General features: G+C 34.7%; 3 protein-coding genes across 9 annotated transcripts; 1 reads left to right on the top strand and 2 right to left on the bottom strand.

Moving 5' to 3' along the window:
• Positions 1-1,400: 1,400 nt before the first annotated feature.
• LOC122305283 (PRA1 family protein E-like) lies at positions 1,401-2,562 on the top strand. The gene has a single exon (XM_043117687.1). The coding sequence runs from the start codon at positions 1,566-1,568 to the stop codon at positions 2,127-2,129; it is 564 nt and encodes a 187-aa protein (XP_042973621.1). The 5' UTR covers positions 1,401-1,565; the 3' UTR covers positions 2,130-2,562.
• A 3,282-nt stretch (positions 2,563-5,844) lies between these two features.
• Positions 5,845-11,900, bottom strand: LOC122305282 (E3 ubiquitin protein ligase DRIP2-like). Of its 4 annotated transcripts, none has more exons than XM_043117685.1 (8): positions 11,642-11,900; positions 11,363-11,517; positions 10,305-10,404; positions 9,209-9,542; positions 8,609-9,048; positions 8,437-8,487; positions 7,137-7,209; positions 5,845-6,480 (listed from the first exon to the last, which is right to left on the bottom strand). In XM_043117685.1, exons 2-8 carry the CDS (start codon positions 11,475-11,477, stop codon positions 6,307-6,309), a joined length of 1,287 nt encoding a protein of 428 aa, XP_042973619.1. In that variant the 5' UTR covers positions 11,478-11,517; positions 11,642-11,900; the 3' UTR covers positions 5,845-6,306. The 4 variants fall into 4 exon arrangements, with proteins under 4 accessions (XP_042973619.1, XP_042973618.1, XP_042973617.1 ...); XM_043117684.1 differs by having other exon boundaries at positions 11,363-11,575; positions 11,642-11,899; XM_043117683.1 differs by having other exon boundaries at positions 11,363-11,575; positions 11,674-11,899.
• A 2,989-nt stretch (positions 11,901-14,889) lies between these two features.
• On the bottom strand, positions 14,890-19,827 carry LOC122305280 (magnesium transporter MRS2-I-like). 4 transcript variants are annotated; one of them, XM_043117680.1, is made up of 11 exons: positions 19,265-19,825; positions 19,110-19,139; positions 18,717-18,858; positions 18,523-18,617; positions 18,098-18,172; positions 16,400-16,624; positions 16,279-16,323; positions 16,153-16,197; positions 15,780-15,809; positions 15,458-15,577; positions 14,890-15,332 (listed from the first exon to the last, which is right to left on the bottom strand). In XM_043117680.1, exons 1-11 carry the CDS (start codon positions 19,505-19,507, stop codon positions 15,246-15,248), a joined length of 1,137 nt encoding a protein of 378 aa, XP_042973614.1. In that variant the 5' UTR covers positions 19,508-19,825; the 3' UTR covers positions 14,890-15,245. The 4 variants fall into 4 exon arrangements, 3 of the variants coding, with proteins under 3 accessions (XP_042973614.1, XP_042973612.1, XP_042973615.1); XM_043117678.1 differs by having other exon boundaries at positions 18,523-18,644; positions 19,265-19,824; XR_006241068.1 differs by having other exon boundaries at positions 15,318-15,332; positions 15,742-15,809; positions 18,523-18,644; positions 19,265-19,826.
• Between the last annotated feature and the right edge of the window lie 1,614 nt (positions 19,828-21,441).

Here is a 21,441-nt window from a genome sequence, read left to right as displayed (position 1 = left end):
TGAAGAAGAATTGGTGGTAGGCGATGAGGGTGAAGATGAGAGAATTTGTGTTGGGCGACTGTTGCAAAAAAATAAATATTATAGCCATGAAAGGAATTTCGCAAAACTAAATTCACAAACTAACGTAATACACATCAGATTATAAAATAGATCTAATATATGATACAAAACTACATCAACTTATGAGTTTATTTCTATAAAATCTTTTATTGACTCAGGCATCTCTTCTACACAAATAATTATGAAGTTTAGAGTTATTTCCTTTTACACGGTGAATTGGGCAAGTTCCACCCACCTAGTCCCTCGCATATAAAATAAAGAAAAATGTTTTTTGCAAGTGCATGGTGCAAACGGCATGCAATCGGCCATTTCATAAATTTATTTATTTTTTCTCCATCTCTCTCTATCTTTGTCGGTTGTAATTTTCACACCAAATCCTTCCACAGTAGCAGTTCCATAGGCTTTAGATTTGGATTTACTCAACCAAATAAAAACTTTCCAATCCTTTTGTGATGATGGGTCTCGCCTGAACTTTGCTAAACTCCATGTATAACTAAAGTCAATTTTTCTTTTTTGTTTCTATCGATCAAAAAAGGGGTCAGAGTAGTATTTCTGTTTCAGTCGGGAAACTTCCTAACCTGCTAGTGTTGTGAATGAAGAGAAATTGGAAGAGGATGCTGAGGTGGAAAATTTGGACAACTTTTTGGCGATTACATTGACAATCTCACAAAAAAAAGTTATGTAAGAAATTTTAACCATTTCATATTTTTGAGTGGATGTTAACTTTAGGAGAGAGAGCTTAGGAAAGAGAGAGCTTTTGAGGAGTGATCGAGGGGTGCAAAAAGTAGAGTTTGGCTAAGGAGAGAGAGAGAGAGAGAGAGAGAGAGAGAGAGAGAGTCTGAGATATATTGGGTTCGAGGAGATAAGAGTTTGAAAGTGTATAGAATTAGCTTGTTAGTATTGTGAGTGAAAAAAATGAAGCTCTTAATAAATATGAACACGGAAAGATTGACAAGCTGCTTTGCTCATAAATTTTTATGACTTTTTGAGAAAACAAATAAGAAAAAAAAGAAATACAAGAAAATAAGAAACGGAAGGAGAGAAGAGAGGGGTATGCTTTTGTACTTTTATTTATTTTTATTCTTTTCTGTATAGCCCGATTGCATCCTGCTTGCCCATCCCGACTCTACCTAGCAAAACTGGTAAAGAAAAATGGGCAACCCGCCCGCCCGCCCACCCACTTGCCCGCATGAGGCGGGAGGATAGCCCACCCGGTACCATGCAGGTGCAGTCCGATGGGCCGAGTGCCCAGCAGGCCTAAATTGACATAATTTTTACGCTATTAATATATTTAATTTGTAAAAAAATTTAATTCGATATATATTTTGTTGCTTGCCGACACGCTTCCTCTTTCACGGGCCAATCCAATTCGAAAGTATGGATAAATTACCGGGGATCACGAGACGACGTCGTTCATTGCTTCTCTCTTTGTTTTCGATTGGGGACTGAATGATTGTGTCTGGAAGTTCGAACGAATTTGATTGTTGTTAGGGTTTCCCTCTGCAATGTATTCACAATCGCCGCCATACTCTGGCGTATTCCCCTCCACTTCCTCCGCCACTCGCTCTTCCTTCCCCTCGAAACGTCCATGGCGGGAGCTCGTCCAACCCTTCTCCTCCTTCACGCGCCCATACACGTTCGGCGAAGCCATCCTCCGTATCAAGCGAAACCTCAGCCACTTTCGCGTCAACTACACGCTCATAGTCCTCATCATCCTCTTCCTCAGTCTCTTGTGGCATCCGGTCTCTATGATCGTCTTCCTCATCATCTTCGCCGCCTGGTGCTTCCTCTATTTCCTCCGCGACGAACCTGTCGTCGTCCTCAATCGCCAGGTCGACGACCGCGTCATTGTGGCCTCTCTAGCACTCGTCACGATCGTCGCTCTGGTGCTCACTGACGTGTGGCTGAACGTGTTGGTCTCACTCCTGGTTGGGGCCGCCATCGTCTTTTTACACGCTGCGTTTCGTGGCACGGAGGACTTGTATTACGACGACGAGCGAGAGGCCGCAGGAGGTCTCTTATCTGTCGTGGGGAGTACCCCCACGCGCGATGGGTTCAGCCGCGTGTAACGTCATCCTTCACGCGCCAAAAACACAATGTCGCATTACTTGATTAGGCTTCTGCCAAGAAATCTGGTTAGAACAGCATTGATATCTCCTTTCTTAAAAGTTCAAAACGATTTCATTTTTCCTCTTTCGTGTTGGTTATAGTTTGCTTCTGAAATGGTTTTTGTTTTTCAAATTTTCATTCCGTCGATATGGTTGTAAATGTTCTAGCATGAATCGGCGTTATATAGGTTTTGTTTGTTGTTACTGCTTTACCAATTACCATGTTAGCAAGAGGAGCTGTTGATGGGGATGAGGCAAAATTTGGGTATTCTTTTTCTAAAGCTTTCATCTTTTAAAATCTGATGATTGTGGAATTATGGAATTTCGATGAAGCTTGTATCGTGATTCTTTGTTATACAAAAGAGGATCTTTCGGCCCGCCTTTGTTATGTCAATTACGTGAATGTGATTAGACTCTTGACGTTGAATGATGAATTTCATTGCGATAGGGAGCAAAGGTGGTATCAATGGCATCTGCTTGTAAAAGGGCAGTTGGATCCACTCTCTTTGTTTGTCACTGATTGATTAACTTTGATGTTCTTTCCGTTCTGGGTTTCTATGAAACAGTAGTTAGTGTTATAGCCCTGAATCACATGGGTAGAGTTTTGCAGCAATAAGATATGAGAGAAGATAATTACAGTCTTGATGCGTTTAACCTTCGCATAATTATAAAAAATTTAAAAAAAGAAAAAAGAAAAAAAAAGTTGAATAAATATCAAATTTAAATGAAAAAAATTAATATTTTAATAATAAATTTGACTATTTTCAAATAAATTATACAGAATTTACCTCCATAATTGTATTTAACATTATTTATAATTGGTAGGGAACTTCATGTAATATTATAAACTATTCCATAAAGAGCACATTTGGAACCGATATTATTATATAACCCAGCAGGCGTGCCTGGGCGTGTCCAAATCTCATATTAAATAACCCAGCGTCGCCTGGGTGACCTTAGGCCACGTCTGGGGTCATCCAGGTAATTTACATTTCCTTTTTTAAATAATTTATTTCATCTTTAGATTTTTTAATGACATGCTACATTTTAGCATAACATTAACGAAAAATTAATAAAATGATTGATTTAATTAAAGTTGAAAGTATAGGGTTTGAAAAGCTCAAAGTTAAAGGACTATTATATCCAAAGAGGTAAATTAGAAAAACTATTTTAATATTTTACTCTTATATTTTAAATAGAAAAATTAATGTTACACATGTTCAGGGTTAAATTGGGTAAATACATTATATTGTACGATGTCATTGTTGGGAATGATACAAAAATAAAAATAAAAAGTGGAATCATTCACCTACGACATGAGGTTTTCGTGCTTCGACAACATGCTTGTGTATACAAATTTGATAAGGTCAAATGATAATCAAAGAGTCCGATGGTCATACAAGAGTATAATATAAATTAATAATATAAAAGGGCGTTCACAGCTCCTTAATGTGAAAATTTGAGTTAAATTCAACTTCAGCCTACTAGTAATAACTTTGGAATTAGCAAGGTGCTACAGGCTATCAAAATTTTGCTAGCTCTATTTACTCAATAAATAAATATATATTATTAAAATAATCAAATTTTTTATTAAAACAAAATCACGTCAATTCTATAGACTGATATCCATCTATTTCTGTCTGCCTCTTTGCTTGTTGTCCATTTTGGAGGAAAGGGACTTGCGAAAAGTTTACCTTCAGCTTGCGATTTTTCTCTCTACAATTTTTTTGGGCTTTCCAAAGATCATGAGATGCAATCGCTTCAAAAATAATAGTTGTTTCATGACTATGACCATAATACATACATTTTCATGTAGTTGGATAATTTTTTTTTCTCCAATGCATGCAATTGATGCTTCCCAACATTCTTAAAAGACCACGACTTTTATTAATCGGTAGCAATCTCGCAACATCGTCATTTGTTGATGAGCTCAAGTATTGTTCCTCAAAAATACAAACTACCGTTTTAGCAAATAATTTTAAACTTTTTAATCTAATGGTCTCTGAAACTCTTAGATATTCATCCAAAATTCACCAGTTACTCCGTATACCAGAATTCTTAATACAACTGTAAACTTTTGAAGGCCAAAACAACCAAGTCTTCTAGCATTGTCTATTCTTTGCACAAAATATGGATTGTGAGCTTCACCCTCATATTGAATTCGAAGAAAAAGTGATATCCTCATCCCGAATCTCCTACGAAACACTTTGAAAGGATATACTAGTGTTTCAGCAAAATAATTATGAAAAAACCTCTCATGACCTTGCAAACGATTACGCCAAATGTATTGATGAGGTGGTGCCAGTTGTTGTTCTTTTTCCACAACATCATTCATCTCTAACTCATCATCAAAGTCATTAAGAAGTATATTGCAAAGGAAATGATGGTCTTTAAAAAAATGATGAGCCATAAGAGTAATAATTGAGATTCAATAGAATAGAAACTTAAAATGAAGTGAATGAAAGTTGGAAGAAAAATGAACTTGTTTATATTGAAAGAAAACTTATAATCGTTGCAAGAATATGCTTTTTCAAGAATATGACCTTTTAATAAAGACAAAATTTGAATAATAATGATTATCAAAAGATTTTCAAAATTTAAAAAATCTTGCCATTAGAAAAAGACCAAATTTGAAAAATATGATTGTTAAAAAGAGTTAACGATTTTAAAAAATGTGTTTTTAGGGGGAAAAAAATTAGAGAAAAGATTATCGTAAATATGACCGTTAAAGAAATGTAAAAAATTTCATAATATTTAAAGAATATTAATTTTGAAAAATATAACCGTCAAAAGAATAAGAATTTAAAAATTATGATAGTAAGAAAAAGAATTCAAAAAATAATATTTTAATTAAAATAATAAAAATGAATAGTTAATATAGAGGGTGGAATGTAGTCCTATAAAATACCTTAATAGCTAAATCAGAAAAAAGTACAACTCTTTGTTAAATTTAACTAAACTTTTAGCTAGTTGACTGGGAATGCTCCAAGTAAACCCTAATCAGCGAGTTGTATTGAATCAAGAGCTAAAAAGAAGACAAAAATATTTAACCGATTTTGACTCTTGGTTCGGATTGTCTCCCTGTATTAGGATTTGAAAAAATCTAGTTACAAGTATAATTATGTATTAATATATATATCAATCTAATGTGATAAGTTAAAAAGTAAATTTTATTGAAAACAGTGTTAATTTAAATTTGAAGTATAAATGAATTAGTATCAGTATTCAGATTAGTACGAGACTGTGTTTATACATGACAAAATTCTTAGGATTTTCTTAAATGTTATATGAAAAATGCTGGGATCTCACTGGAGCTTACCGCTCCCTTTTTTTCTTAGTAATTAAGAAATTATTATTTAATAATATTATAATTTTAAAAAATAAATTTTAAAGTGTAAAAAAATGATGTCATAAAAAAAAACCCTAGCGGGAGGCGAAGCAGTCCCATGTTGTATTGTGTCATTGTACAACCTCCGTACTCATTTTGTTATCATTTGAAATAAAATCATTTAAAATAAAACTCTATGTAACTCCATAGATGTAAACACATTGTCAAACTATATAAATCTTACAACTTGTATTCTTAATTTTACTTTCTTTTTTTCTCTTATCATTCTGTCATTAGAAGAAGAAAAAAAAGAGAGTGACAAATAGAGTTGGTTGCTCGCACAGTAAATTAAAAAAGATGCTGGTAATTAAATTACTAGAATAAAGTACATTTTGTTACAACCAAGTTCAAGCTCAAGCTCAACTAGAGGCCCAAAAAGCGCGTATCAGTTAAGAATTTATAGGGTTCTAAAACGTGGTGTGTAAGTATGCAGTAGTCTAAGTTACAAATCCGTAACAGTTGAAGATTGGACCTCTTAATTATGCAGCAGCAGCAGCAAACATGCAGCCCCTGCCAGACCATAGCAAAGGGTGATTGTCTCAGACATGTAGTAACATTAAGCGAGTGACTCTTTATTTCGAAGCCTAGGAAAATGTTGGCTGCTAATGAACCAATTATTCCTCGTAGCAAGATACATGCCGGATCATCAAGGAAAAATGCCACTCGGTCACCACCGAGATTCTAGGAAGACTAGAGTATGCTCGGATTATTTTGAAGATTTGAACGGCAGTAGATGGAGAAAAACCATGATCATGCTTCTGGAACCTTTTGAGAATAGGCCAGCACCATCACAAAATCCTTGGCCGACGATCCAATTGATGCCGGAATACGTTCTAATGTGGGTGCCTTTTGTAGCCACAAATCAACTACATTGTGGAGTTGCCAGGTTGGGACAACTGGTTGTCCCATACATTTGATCTCAACCTGCAAGGGTGTCAACTATACGGTTAGCAATGAGTAGACTGGAAACGCCAACCTTTATTTTGTTTATCCACCAATAGGCCATTATCTATTATAAGTGTAAAATCTGCCAAGGGTAAATTAATGATTTGAGTCTCGAGAGCAGAATGCTGAAGGTATGATTGTACTCAAGCCAACACTCCAAGGCCCTACTTAGTTGGGGTCAACACCGGATATGACCATCGTTTTGTTTGTTATTCGACAGTTGAGAGGACATTACAAAATGTAAACTTCTGTTGATGCTACATATTATAACCCATGTGACAGCATCTACGCAACCAGGCTCAGATAGAGGTGGACCAAGAGCCAAACTAATAAAATGCAACATGTCATAAAATTGAAAATGATAAGTTCAATTTCCCATTGAAAAAAAGTCTTAAAGAAAACTTTAACTGGGCATCCATGTCCTCAAATGACATGCAACATATTTGAATCTTAATTCTTAAACAGGTACAATATACTGAATTTAAAAGATAGAAAATTCGGCTGCGTGTAATGGCAGCCCAGCGTCAAGACAGATATATGCACCACAACTAAACAGAACAGTAATATTTCTCAAATTGGATTCCTACTCAATCAGAGATTTTCTTTTTTAAAGAAGCATGGCCAGATTCACTCACCTCGGCAGCGCTGGTGAGATCTAGTTTCCTCATCAGGTATTGTTGAATCAGTGATACAGGTATATTTCCATCCCTGTGACAAAAGCAACAAATATGTCATAAAGATATATCCTAGTATCGCATAATTCTTTTAGTTTAGTCACTAATAAAAGCATTTTCCAATCGACAAATTTGGTCTATGCACTCAACTGTATCTATGAAAGTTTTTACTTGAACATATTAACATCACAAGGTAGCAACGTGTACCACCTCTGATGGAAATTAATCATTTACTCCAATTAAATAAAGGTAGTTTTTTTGTGTTTTTTCTTTTAGTAGGGGAGGGAAATGGGATGAGCAAACATAATTTCAAGGCAAGTGAGATTTCCCACGATTGGCTCTCCTGGGCAGCTTTTTTTTTATCAAAATACTATATGTGCAAGAGAGGATCAAAATCCAAGTTAAAGTTACATATTTCAGGTGCGGACTGAGGGAAATGGAACAATTTTCATTTGGTCTGGTATGCTCAGGACATACGATTTCCTTCAACAAGGCTGAACCGAATGTGAATTCCTGTGCAAGCAGCTATTGCACACTAATACATGCTGGGAGAAGTATCTATGCTATTAGCAGCTCAAAATAGATGGTTCTGTTATATAACACGAGACGGTTCAGATTTTGATCGAAGGTCAGTTTGGTAGAGATAACGGAATCAAATAACATGATGAAAAACTAACCCACATTGAGGTTTATGATGGCAGCTGAAGAACATATTACTTAGGAACCTCACCTCCACATGCTTACCAGAAGTCTCCACAGTATAGACACCTGTTCAAATATTAGAGACTAAAACTACATACCAGAGTTTATCATATGGGGGGCCTAAAATATGTGGCTCAATAATATGTGACGGACTTCCCACTGGAGACTTTCAGGGTAAATCAATTAGGACAACTTTGTTCCGGACAGTTTCGAATTTTGATGAGTCTACGATCTCTTATTGATACATGTAAAATTGACACATACATAATCCATCAAAATATACAGAGTTAAGTTATCATATGAGATGTCAAAGCAATGAATGCCAAGGTCTTTTGCTAGGCAATGTAGACCATGTAAATGCCTTTCTTTATCTATATGTCAAGGTTTAAAAAAGAAAACTGTAAAAGATCAATGGGTGTTCTTTTTCAAAGTTTAAAATTGTGCAAACTCATGCTACTGTATTCAATTGATCTTACATGCTAAAACAACAAGGAATGAACTTATTCAGAAAACATGATAAACAAAGCCTTCAGACCTATATAGGGCGAAAGGAACTTACTTAATTCTCAAGTAATTTGCATGAATCTGGGGCAAGGGTGCACTTCCTTCCCTGAAATCATCAATTCCAGCTCAATAAAAAAACTGACGAGGACTTTATTTTCAATAAAATTCGTTCAGTTTTCATTATGGATTTAACTATTTAAAGTTTGAAAGCTAAAGTTGTTTCTCACTGGTCTTGGGAAGCTACTAGAGAGAACCAAACTGGACCAAGTCTTCTTTTGTGTTTAGCACCAGCAGCATCCAGCACAGCTTGGGGTGAAATGCCTGAGTCTCCAAAATCGGGTTCCCTTTTTCGACGAACCCTCCGCAAAATTTTGGGTTTTAATATTTCTGAAGAGGCAGGATCGGTAATATTCATTTTATCCTCAGCTTTAGACTTGTGTTTGATTTCCTTAATTTTGGGTTTTTGCACTTGACCTTTTATCTCATTCACTTGCATGGGTTCTAACTTAGCATCAAACCCCTGTGACTTGAAAGATTTAGTCCTATTTGCAACTTCCACCAGACAGTTCAAAGGTTTCCACAGATCCAATTTTGCATCCCACTGTTCAGGATCATTCTCTGTTTCTTTAATAGGGGTGGAATGACTAGGCTCACCGGGGTAAGAACTCTAAAACAGTCAAATATACAAGCAAGAATATCATTAGTGAAATGGAAAAGATGCAACCTTTTTCAGCTAATGGGAAACAAAACCATATAGGCGTGCCGGAAAACAAAAAATCATGGCAGCATAAAGATTCAAGAAAACAGCATGTTAGCCTCCTTTTTACCTGCCCAGTATATTGCAGAAGCTTGTTTGAAGTCTCAGGTGAGCTTGAACTCTTAGGATGATCTTCCATAGAATCTTCCTCCTTTTTAACTTGTTTCTCAATGGGAACTCTGGAGGCTTGTAAAGCAGCAGCCTTTCTTGCAACAGCTCTTGATCTTCTTCCAGTCATGGTAGCCTGGGCTGACACTCTGGGAGTGCTGACCACCAATGATGACAGTGATCTCTCCTTTCTTCTTGCTGGTAATGTATTTGAAGGCACAACTTCAGGTGCATTTACCTTTCTTCTTTTGAAAGGGAAAATCTTGGTCCTTACATCTTGCAAACTATGGTCTGGCCTGATGATCAGAGATAAAGAAGTATGCTAGCTATTAGAATGAATTCCCGCGTAAAGCGTCCACTCTGATATGGTCAATATACAGAATAAATCTGCATGCTCCTCAGAGGACGGCTCTTGTTGTTGCCACAAAGTGGAACATGGGATTAGAAATAGAAATAAGGCATGAAAAGCTGCAATTTACACAATCTAAGTATATTCAAATGAATGCAAAGCCACCCACCCGCATACACACAGAAGAGCCGTATAAGCATAGCTCCAGAAGATAATCAAGAATATTGCCAGAAATGCAGAGAGTATAAAAAATATTAACCAATGAAAACATAACACAAAAATAAGTTCCAAAAACCCAATAGGCTGATGAGTATGAAATGTGTGTTGAGTTTTATTGCCTTTCCACATTCTTAGAAACTATAAATATATTGTCTCCTAACCATGGAAACAGAAAATAAGCACCAAAAGGAATACCTAAATTTTATGACTGAAGCAAGAAAAATAAGCATTCTTGGATAGAAATGTTGCAGGCAAATGGTATGATCCTTATGCATATGCAGTGTCATTAATCATCCAAAAACTCCATCTCAAGAACTAAGATATGGTAAGATATGTAGTGGTAGCCAGCCAATCATATGAACCTGAACTTATCACTTCTTAAGCCCCAACTCATGCAATATACAACTCGATACACAATGTTGAAAGTAAGGACACAGAAGGACGGAGAGATTCCACTTATAGCTGAGATTGTATAGTCATGAGATCCAACCTTAATTTCTCCAGTGGAACACAACCCAGATCAGTGTTGCATATTGGACAGCATTCCAATTCCTCTTCTGAAACTTTATTAAATATGCACTTCCTGCAGACTGGATGAAGTTTAAAATACAAATCATCAGACATCTGTTCATTGAGTCACTAACTCTATAAAGGAACAGGAAAAAAGAAGTTTACAAATATCAAGTGTTCAAGAAATTAAATTTTAATGAACTCTTTAGCTTAGGAAAAGTGGAGAGCAAAAAGAAGAGGTATGCCAGATTTTTAATAATTTATTTATATAGAGCATCACTTGCTAGTGACAAATACCGTCCACTAGCAGTTTCTGAGTTAAATCCACTCAAATTTAACTCAAACAAAGATATACAAGAGACATAAAAGAACCATGAAAGAATAAATGATCATTCTTCAAATCTCCTTTTCCTACGAAAGGAGCTTTATTTAGAGTCCTGACCAGAAGAAGAGGCTTTTGAGTAACGTGATCGCAAAATTTAAATCATGGATTACCAACGAAAAGGAGAATTGAAGGGTCCCTTGATACTCAATTTCCCAACGGCCAAACCGTATAGCCTTGGCTCACTAAGGCCAGCACACCCAAAGCCTAGCTAAATCTAGAATATGCAAGGACTTAAATCCAAGAGCTCTTCCAGAAGAAGTACAATTCTACTTAGTTACTATAACAAAAGGCCCTCCGTTTCTATCACTATCGATCAAACATCCAAATCATTCTCCAACACGTATATTTATGAAACAGAAACTTGTTAATTTACAGATAGTAACAGTTTGAATGAAGGATTTATATTTTCAAGTAGTAAGAGGAGGAAGAGACAGAGAATAACAAAGATCGCAAAGAACATCGAAATTAATCCAACGCCCAGAACAATAAGTGCCAAACCAAGCCAGACCCAGAAAACAAAACACGAAATAACAACAATCCAAATAACAAAGACGGCAAAATGCTACTACAACACACAAATTTTCAAAATTGCCACGACAAAGGTCAAAACAAACAAGATTCAGACCACAAAAAAACGGATTAGAGAGACTCACACGTATGAAGGCATTCAGATATTGTAGTGGCGTCTCTGAAGAGCTTATTGCACAGAGGACAAGTCATGCACGCCGCAATCGCCTCCCTCCTGACCTTTACCACCTGATTCGCCATTCCCAGCAGCCAAAGCCTCTCCGACCCACGTGTTCACACACTGCATGTCACCACCACAAGCACACACGCAAAATTTACGTCCATTTCACCAAGCTCACCTGCATTAAACCAGTGATGCAGAAGCCAGCACAAGAATAATCAAACAAAGCCTGCAAATACCGTACCAGAACGAAGAAATTAATGCATAGTTGCATACAGAGAGGCAATAGTATGGTTCTTGATCGGTGGAGAACCCGAAAGCTGGTGGCTCAAGATCGTGAGATTATCAAATGGGTCAGTTATATTCGTGGGGATTCGACGTGGGTTTTGGTGTATTTGTAGAGAATAGAGACAGAGAGAGGGGGTGTGGCTGATTGATCTGAATCGAGGGGAGGAGAGGTTCTCTTCGTTGAAAATAGCATGAACCGATATTTCTTTCTTTTTATATAAACTAAATTACTATTTCTTTCTTTCCTTTTTTTCCTACGTACGTCTGTATTTTTTTATTTATTTTTTATTTAATCAAAATCGTTCATTTAATAATATATATTTTCGAGATTAACAGACAGAAATAATAATTTAAAAAATTAATTTAGAATGTGAAATATAATATAACTTCTTGTTTGAAATGTTGAGTCGGAAAGGCATTAACATCTGAAGCAAGAGTCGAGGGACTTTGGGAGGGGGGGCCACGGATAACGTGCTCCGCGGGTGTGCTACAGATACCATATGCTTACAGGGTTTCGTATACGCGACGCCGTGACGGCTAGTGCTAGCGGGACTGAAGCTTAACGTGTGCACCTGCGCATGTTAGCGACTACTAGTGACGTGGATGCGATGTACAGTACCCTGAGGTGGCTGAAGTTGACCGTTGTTCAGTTCGGGTTTTTTTTTTTTTTTTAAGAATTTTGACGTTGAGAAATGTTTTGTACTAATTAATTAGATTTATTTTAATTTTATAATAATAATAAATTTATAATCTAATTTATTATATCAATTTATATTAATTTATAAATTTATTTTTATATAATTTTTTATAATTAAAATATTTCTCTTTTAATATTTTTAAGATAAAGAAATTCACTCTTTCCAAAATTTTCTCCTCTAGTATAAAAACAGGTTTTCTTGGAAAATTCAATAATTAACAAAAAAAACCAGCTTGACTCAGGAAAACACATCCTTTTGCTTTAAAAAATGCGTAATCAAGTCTAGATAGATAAGTTTTATACAATCATTTTATAAAAAGAGTAATATTATATATAGTCATTTTTACGTATTCTTTACGTACTTCATTAATATGATTGAACGGATTAATTTTTTAATACACAATCAATCACATTATTAAAATGTATAAAATAATACATAAAAATGATTGAAAAATTTTTATTATAAAAAAGTAGATTTTATTAATAAAAAAATAATTTTTTTTACACTTTTTTACAAAGAATTATATGAACTTCTCTATTTGGAGTTTGTACAAATAATTTTTCTTAGAGAATGTTCCGTACACATGGCATGACTGTATTTGTTTATTTGTTTTTTTAAATGGAGCATACATTCTATCATCCTATTTTGGATGTAAAATAAGAGTAATATTAGATATAATTTTAGAATGTATAAATTCATACACTTTCTTTAAAAAAAAAAGTAAGGTTCAACATTACAAAAAATAAAAAATTTTATGTTCGTTCTAGATTATCTACTTTTTAAAAAAAGAGTGTGGAGATTAACATATATATAAAACTACAAATATCATTTCTCATAAATAAAAACTTGTTACACAATTTTAGCCTGACTCAAGAAACTATACAAAAGTTTTAACTTGCAATTCGACATCAAATCGTTTTAATTTATAAATTTATTTTTATGTAATTTATTTATATTTCTCGTTAAAAAATATCATGGACACATGGCATGACCTTTTTTGTTTTTTAAAAAAATCCAACATACTTTCTATCATTGTGGTGAGGATGTGAACTAAATCTAGTTACACAATTTTAGCCAAACCCAAAAAACCATACAAAGGTTTTAAGTTTCACCATAGACACTAACCCAAAATTGATACTTCCTTTCAACAAAGGAGAACAGTATGGAGACGCGTTTCCACGTGCAGCAATTAGATCGATCGATGAGGGTGGAATTGGTAGATCAATGATCAGCCAAACTGGCCCCATCGGAGGCTATGGTAATGGTGGGTAGGGCTTGAAACCAACCAAAAAGTGGTGGGAAGTGAGAAAGACATCTTTTTTTTTTTTATAAGATTTCGATCTGTTGTAAACAAATCATATATGTGTTAGATGCAGAGTCATGTGTTCCATGCAGTCAAACTCCGTACGTACAAGTCTCATTTCCCTTCCGACCACATCAAGTCAGGACTGTAGAGCGTGAAGATTCTGTATAATGGGAAGCCGATAAAATCTGATCATGAAAGCCAGTACTACTTTGGATTCACACAACTTGTTTTCTTGAACCTCCAAGTTGCAGTAAAGAACAAGAAAATCAGTTGGTGGTAAAGAGATTGGAGAGAATTCCTCTAATGTGTCTTGGGCATGTTTTTTAATGTTAGGTAGCTCATTTCTTTTGGTTCTAATTTTTAACTCGTGACTCTGTACATCCATTCAAATAATAAAGCATCTGTCCTTGTAATATCAAAGAAACAATGCATCTATTTGTAACATAAACAACCAATTGGTGGCATTTTCACCGTCCAAAATCCTCTGAAGAAACTGTGATGATCTAGTTGACATATTTGCCTCGTTCGATTATACAGATTGGATGAGATGAGAGAATATAAAAGTTAAAAATTGAATAAAATATTATTAGAATATAATATTTTAATATAATTTTTGTTTTAAAATTTAAAAATGTTGAATTTTTTATTATATTTTATTTGAAAATTTAAAAAAATTGTAATAATAAAATTAGATGAGATGGTTTTAATAAACAAACGAGGCCTAAGTGGGTTCATCTATATCACGTTTATCTGTATTAGGGTGTAAGCGATTTGTTTATCCTCAAAGGATAGAAAGAAAAAAAAAGCTGCAAGCTTCCTCAACCTTATCCAAAAGTTTCAACAAACTAAACGTGCAATCATTTATTGTAAAAATGACCTTCCATGATTCCATCCAGAGGGCCCGGAACATCAAAGCTGTTGACAATAATGCTAAAAAGAGTGTAGTTGCTGTTTCCAGTTATCTATAATTTATTAGGAGTCTAGTACTTTTATTTGGATAGAATTTACTCTTGTTCTTGGCGAGATGTCAAATTCTCTATAAAAATGTGATCAAAGTTATCTGGATTTTGTTGAGATGCTAGAATCACCAATGGAGAAGACAAATGATTTTCTTTCAAAGGTCCAAATTTTTGCACATGGTATAATGCTAGCCCCAAAATAAAAACAGGATAGGTTAAGATTCAGATTAGGTCAGAAAACTTAAGAAGAGGGGTAATTTCTATCCAAATGAATGCTGCAAAGCAAATGCGGTAATTTTCAGACATCCCAAGCAGTAGAGAGTCCATAGCAACTCTCCTGCAATTATTTATGCATTAGGACCAAGGGAACTTGTCATCTCTGACAGTGATGCCAACAAAATGGTTATTTACTGTAAACAACTTTTAGTCATTTTGATGACTAATAACCAGTGCACCCATCTACATATATCTCACGAGGAAAAACACTACTGGTTGCAATGCACTTGATTAAATCAAGCTGTAAACTACGGTCTTCCAATTCACCAATGCCCAATAGCGATCTTTATTATGCATATCCTTTAAACTTGTTTACGAATTTCAAGAACCAACAAGACCTTTGTGCCGAGCATATGAAATTATTGATAAGAAGAGAGATGCACAAACTACTCCTGCGAGGATGACCACCTAAAGGTAATAGAAGAGAAATGTTAAAAAGTAAATCACAAGTCTATTGGCATCACATGGACGTAATGACAATTCTAAGATGATATAATTTTCTATTCACAGAAGAGATTATGTACCACTCATACCCATTTAAATACGTATCCATGGTCGTCTTTCCACATAGTTGGGATGTTCATTCCAAACATTGCAGCCACCAAAGAATACACAGACAAAGAAACAGTTCCAGAACTTAGCAACAATTCCAGCTGCCATAGAGAACAGAATTAGGTGTGAAAAAGAAATGCATAAACATGATGTAGTTAGGATTGGTGCACCTGGACTTGTCTGAAAAAAAAAAAGTGGCCAGCTCGATTCCAAAGAACAGTAAAAGAAGCATGCTGATGATTAAAAGACAGAGAGGTGAACATACTTGGACACAGAAATTTATTTGTTCCTCAAAGACAGTACCTGAATCAGCTGATTTCGATGATTATCAAGCTGCAACAAGGGATGCATAACGGATTATAATGTGATAGCAGTCCAAATGGTTTTTAGGGTATTATAGTGCCTAAGAAGTTTTTGGTCATTTATGTGAGAAGCTTCAAAGAAGTAACTTAAAAATACACACTGCATTTTGAACAATCTTCCTCAACAAGTGTTGGACTAACTTTAATTTTAGTTTCATTTTCTAGTTGTCCATCATTGGCCTTATAGCCTAGTGGTACTCATCCCTTTTCAATTCATCATAGCTGTGAAATTTATGAGATTAATGATTATTCCATCCTTTGGAAACTAAGTATTAAAAAAAATTAAACAACATGTGTTATCCAACTTGGGTTACCTGGATATTTATGTAATCCTCTGTGTCATCAATGTATTCACGCATCTGTTTATAGAAGATTATATGAATTCGTATCAGTACAGTCCAACATGAAACAGAAACAAGTTAGGATAAGTTGATGTATACCGTTGTCAATTTGTGCATCGTACCATCAATTTGCATAAAGTATGCCTGCAAAATATTTCAGTATTAATCTAGATGTCACTTTTAGTTTTAGAAAAACCTATAACAAGATCGCTTTAATGACCTCAAGCAACATTTCAAGCTCATCAATATCATCCTCCTCTTGAGTTGTTGCAGCACTTGCCCTACTTGTTTTGGATATCTTTGAGCCCGTAGTCGGAGAGTTAATAAACCAATTAGGAGCATCAAAGCCAGTGACAGGTGAAGATGTCCAGGACAACTTTCTTGACAAGTAAAGATCTGACATATCCTCATCATCATCAAGAAGTTGTTCAAGTTCATCCCTAACCTGGAAAACCAGAATGCTAATGAAATAAATCTTACGCCTTAATCAATAAATGGAATCAGCTTTTAGTTGCTAAGAGCATTCACATTGGTCTATGCATATGCATATGCAAAATCACCTCTTTTGCATATCCACTTTATCATTCAAACAAAACTTCCACATTGGCTTATGCATATTTGAGACAAAATAATAATAAAATATTATCATTTTATTATTTTGGAGGAGAGAGAAATAATAGAGAGTGTGTGGGAGAGTGTGGGAGGAAAGAGAAAGAATGAGTAAAATATATTTTAGAGAATAAATAGTATATATGTAAAAGTGTAAAGTCACTGTTTATAGCTAGCCAAATATTTGAAGATGGATAATTCAAAATTATGTAATTATAACAATTTTCACATAGTGGATTTTCTTCTCTGGGTTTGGTGGTCTTTCTCCTGTTTTTGGAAGTTTTCCAAGTAAAATCTTGTGTTGTTATTATTTTTCTATTTTTCTTGATATTCCTGCAAAGGCTAGATCTTAGGGGGTGAATTTGGGAGGTTCAAATTCCTAACAATAATTGTATATGTATCCTTCGTATAAAAGGAGCCACTGCCATTTTTTTTTTTTTGGTTGGGGGGGTGCTAATGAAAGGTTGTTAGTATTTTGACAGTGAAAACACCTTTGAATTGCGCAGAGGCTTCTCATCTTCAGTTAAAATTCTTTGGCTTGTGATCTTACCGCCATCCTGATCTTATTCAATATTTTGTGCTAACTGCCAAATGTAACATGTTCTAGTGCTCTCTCTGGCTTGTGTTTGTTTATTTATTTGTATTTAAACTCTAGGCATTAGAGCTCAAACATTCTCTCTCTCTATTGCTATTTGTAAGGACCATGTTATTGTTCTTAGGATTTCTTCTTTGTTAGTTTTCCTGCTCTTACGTAAAATGGAGTGGAGAGATTGGTGACCTCAACTGTAAGTGATCAATGATATTGACTTATGACTGAAGGAGTAAACTAAGGAAGCAATCCCTTGCACCACTCCACATTGACTCCATGTTTCCTTCAACTGATAACAAATTTGGGCTTGCCAACAGTAACAACAATATAAAAGACTAGATCTTTCTGGGGAATGAATAAGAGATCTTTCGAAGTAAACTATTCGTACTGCCATTAACAGCTTCTCAAGAACTGAAGATCAAAGCCGAAAACATGAGATTACACTAGGATCCAGTCCCACAAAATTAATGGCAAGTATTCTATTTAGGCTTAGGTTTCTCTTCCAATGTTCTCGTGCGACAATTTTATTGAAGTTTAAATTAAGATGCCCTGCAGAACCAAAAAGTACCCGCTACAGAAAATATGAATTCGGATGCTTTGAAAGTAACCTCCCAAGGCAAATTACATTTTTCAGCCACACAAAAAGAAAGGAACTCTTCCATCCAAGCAGAAAGGAATTTTACCTCAATTCAAGGTTCAGATGTCATATGAAAAACATACCTTTTGAACTCGATTTGTCAACCTTGTCATTGCACTCTTCAGTTTTCGCACCCGATCCAAATTTCGACTGCTAATCTACGTATTACAAGAAAACCAGAAGGCTCTTGTTAAAAATATTATAAATCAAAAGGTGCAGAAAGATATTTGAGCTGGAATCAATTATTAATATATGTTTCAAAATCAAAAGGTGCAGAAAGACTAGCAAGCAACTGATCTTACAATGAGTTGCTGGAAACAAAAGTTCATAAAGTGCAGAAAAGTGTATAAGTGGACCTAAATAAGATTTTTCTACCACACCCAGCTACTTAGAACATGCACTGCGAATTTCATTAGATGCACGGGCACGAATGTAATCGTTTAAATTGGGGACAGCATACAAGCATCAAATCAGATATCTCTGCAGAAGCAAAAAAGAAGCGTTTTACCTTGGACGTCAGCTCATCTAAAGCCGGATATACATCAGTCTCTAGTTCTCTTGTGCGTGCATCAAGAAAACTACAAATGGCTTCGAGAACAACTTCTAAAGCTCGGAATTCAAATGGAAATTCTGCAATGCATACGAAACAAATCGTCCCAACCTCAAAAAACCAGGAAAAAAAAATCATTTATTCAGCCTTACCATTTTCTTCACCACTTTCAGTGCTTGGGTGCTCTTCTTCTTCTCCTTGGCCAAGGCAAATGGAACTTGCTAAAGGCAATCGCCTTTGAAGTTCCTCGACTATCGGGATTACATTATCATCAAAAGGATCTCGAAGCAATACCTAAACCCAAAAATAAAAATACTCCAAATGACTCGAAACCCACTGAGTTTCTTCATATCTACCAATATATTCAAAACAGAACAGAGGAATGGGTCGCACTGTTTAAAATAAAGGTAAAAGGTCTTCAGAAATCACTATTCCCCAAAAAACACATCATATGTTACTATAGTTAAACAAGAAGAGGAGAAACCCACCGAGAGAGAGAGAGAGAGAGAGAGAGAGAGAGAGAGAGAGAGAGAGAGAGAGATTACCTCTTCTGCGGTTACTATTGCTTTAATGTGCTGGAAAACAAAACCCAACTAAGAGATTAGCGAAATAACTAATCATATCAACCACCCATAACGTAAAATCAAAGGAAACAAAACTATAACACTATTGAATGTGTAGGGAGCAATGTTCTCTTCACCTCCAAATTGAGTACAATAACTTTTTCTCTACCAAGAATGGTGGAAGGATAAGAAAGCAGGGGATCGAGGATTCGAAGATCTCTGGCGTGAATCTGAACCCGTCGCATAATAGCATACTTGTCAACATCCAGAATGGTACTTTCCCCACTGTTGTCCAGAAAAACCCAGCTCGTTGAAACGGCTGTCTTCTTCTTCAAAGAAGCTTGAGTCTCAACCGGCACCAGGAACCCTTCTCGAGCCATTTAATTCCAGAAAGCAGTCACTACCCACATATCCGATAGGCAAAACCAGTCTCCTTGAAATTTTCAGAGCGCAAAGCAAAGTAGGCAAGGGCCTGAATTATGGCCGATGCTTGAGAAATTGCAAACGTAGTGACGTTTGTATTTGTAACAAAAGAGGATCAATGGGGATTTGGATTAGAACTGGATTGTGTGGGGTTGGGAAGAAGATGGGTTATGGAGGGGAAGAGAATGTTGGCATTGGTGGAATCATTGGAGCTCCGTGAAGATATTTGCATGGGGGAATTTGGTGGCAGGTAGTGGAGCTTTCGAGTGTTAAAAAGTTAAAAATTGGAGGGGAAATGGTTCGAAACGTCTGTTAAAATAGTTTTTCTATTCGCATGTTGCAGGCGCGTGCCGTTAATTAGCACGAGCTTTTCTGGCCTTATACTTTCTTGTTTATCTGACGGAATTATGTATTTTTTTTTTATGTATTTTATTAATACGATTAGTTATAATAATTTTTTTAATATATAATCAGTTACACTAATAAAGTACGTAAAAGAGTACACAAAGTAACTATAAATCAGATTTTTGTTATGATATTTATATATGAAAAATGTTCATGTATCTCTTAATTTATAGGAAAAATATGATTGTAAACGATTTTGTGCATCAATATGCATATTTATCCAACATGATTGGTCAAAAAATCAAAATTGAATTAAAATTATGACAATTTAAATTTTAAATATGAAAGCAGTAGTATTGGTGTACAGATCGGTACATGAATTAGTTTATATGTAGTAAAACTGGAAAAAAATCTTGTTTTAAGTGATTATGTCCATCAATACGGACATCCAATGTGATTGATCAGAAAATTAGACTTTAATAAAAATAATACTAATTTAAATTTTAAATATAAAAGCATCAGCATTGATACACATTTCGATATCTAAATTTACTTGTTTGCAACAAAACTCATAAATTAGTTATCAGAGTTGTATTATCCTATTGAAATTGCTCAGGATATGCTTTTTAAACTTATAAATTCTATTTTTTAATTCAAAATTCGTCTTACCTAACTGTAATCTCCATTTTACATAATAAACCTTAAAATTAAATTATAAAAATAGTTATATATGTATGATTATTCTTTGTTTAGTATTGATATGCTCATCAAGCTTTTACAGTCAGTGACTCTAGTGACTCCATCAAGCTTTTACAGTCAATGAGTCTAGTACTACAGCATAACTCAACTCAACTATGACATTATTTGGCCACATCATAAATTTCATTTTTGATGCATTTGAGGTTTATTTAATATTGTTACACATCTTAATTAAAAAAGGGTTTGAGGATATATTATCCTCTCTATCCACTAAGGGATGCGACACCAATAGCATGTATATTTGAATTTTTTATATTCCATTAATATCGGATTTGTCTTCCCCTTTTCCTTGCAACCTATGATTTTGTGTCAAGTACAATAATACCTAAATAACCCATTAATATATAATATATTACACAGTAAAAAAAAAACTTGAATTAATTTCCGGGTAAAATAAAGGAGCCCACTTATGGTCCCTTCAATTATTGGTACTATGATTAAGTTATTGGAGAAAATAATTTAGAAGAATGTTACACATCATCCTACACTATACATTTTATATATTAAAATATTATTTTTTATTTTTTATATTTTTTATTTCATTTTATTCTTATTAAACTAATTGAATTATTCTATTTATCATCCACACACTACATATTTATTATAGAAAAAATGAAAAAAAAATTAAAATAAGTGTGGTGTGTGAAGTGTGAGGATGACAAGAAGAATTTTCTAATAATTTATCCTTTATGCAAACTCTATATAATTACCCAATAATGCTATGTAAAACATGTTATTTATATCATTTAAATGGTAAAATTTAATTTTTAAAATTTAAAATTTATAT

This window comes from Carya illinoinensis, chromosome 3 (genome assembly GCF_018687715.1).
Source record: "Carya illinoinensis cultivar Pawnee chromosome 3, C.illinoinensisPawnee_v1, whole genome shotgun sequence".
Classification (NCBI taxonomy): domain Eukaryota; kingdom Viridiplantae; phylum Streptophyta; class Magnoliopsida; order Fagales; family Juglandaceae; genus Carya; species Carya illinoinensis.
This window is presented reverse-complemented; position numbering and strand designations above follow the sequence as displayed.

What these genes read in the sequence shown, in the direction of transcription:
- LOC122305282 (XM_043117685.1), bottom strand. Translation starts at nt 11,477, where the DNA reads ATGGCGAATCAGGTGGTAAAGGTCAGGAGGGAGGCGATTGCGGCGTGC. An exon ending in TTCTGCAATATACTGGGCAG is followed by an intron (nt 9,049 to 9,208) that starts GTAAAAAGGAGG and finishes TGACTGTTTTAG; the next exon opens with AGTTCTTACCCCGGTGAGCC. An exon ending in GCAAATTACTTGAGAATTAA is followed by an intron (nt 7,210 to 8,436) that starts GTAAGTTCCTTT and finishes CTTTTGTCACAG; the next exon opens with GGATGGAAATATACCTGTAT.
- LOC122305280 (XM_043117678.1), bottom strand. Translation starts at nt 19,507, where the DNA reads ATGGCTCGAGAAGGGTTCCTGGTGCCGGTTGAGACTCAAGCTTCTTTG. An exon ending in CGATGCACAAATTGACAACG is followed by an intron (nt 16,198 to 16,278) that starts GTATACATCAAC and finishes TTCTATAAACAG; the next exon opens with ATGCGTGAATACATTGATGA. An exon ending in ATCGAAATCAGCTGATTCAG is followed by an intron (nt 15,578 to 15,779) that starts GTACTGTCTTTG and finishes TCTCTATGGCAG; the next exon opens with CTGGAATTGTTGCTAAGTTC.
- LOC122305283 (XM_043117687.1), top strand. Translation starts at nt 1,566, where the DNA reads ATGTATTCACAATCGCCGCCATACTCTGGCGTATTCCCCTCCACTTCC.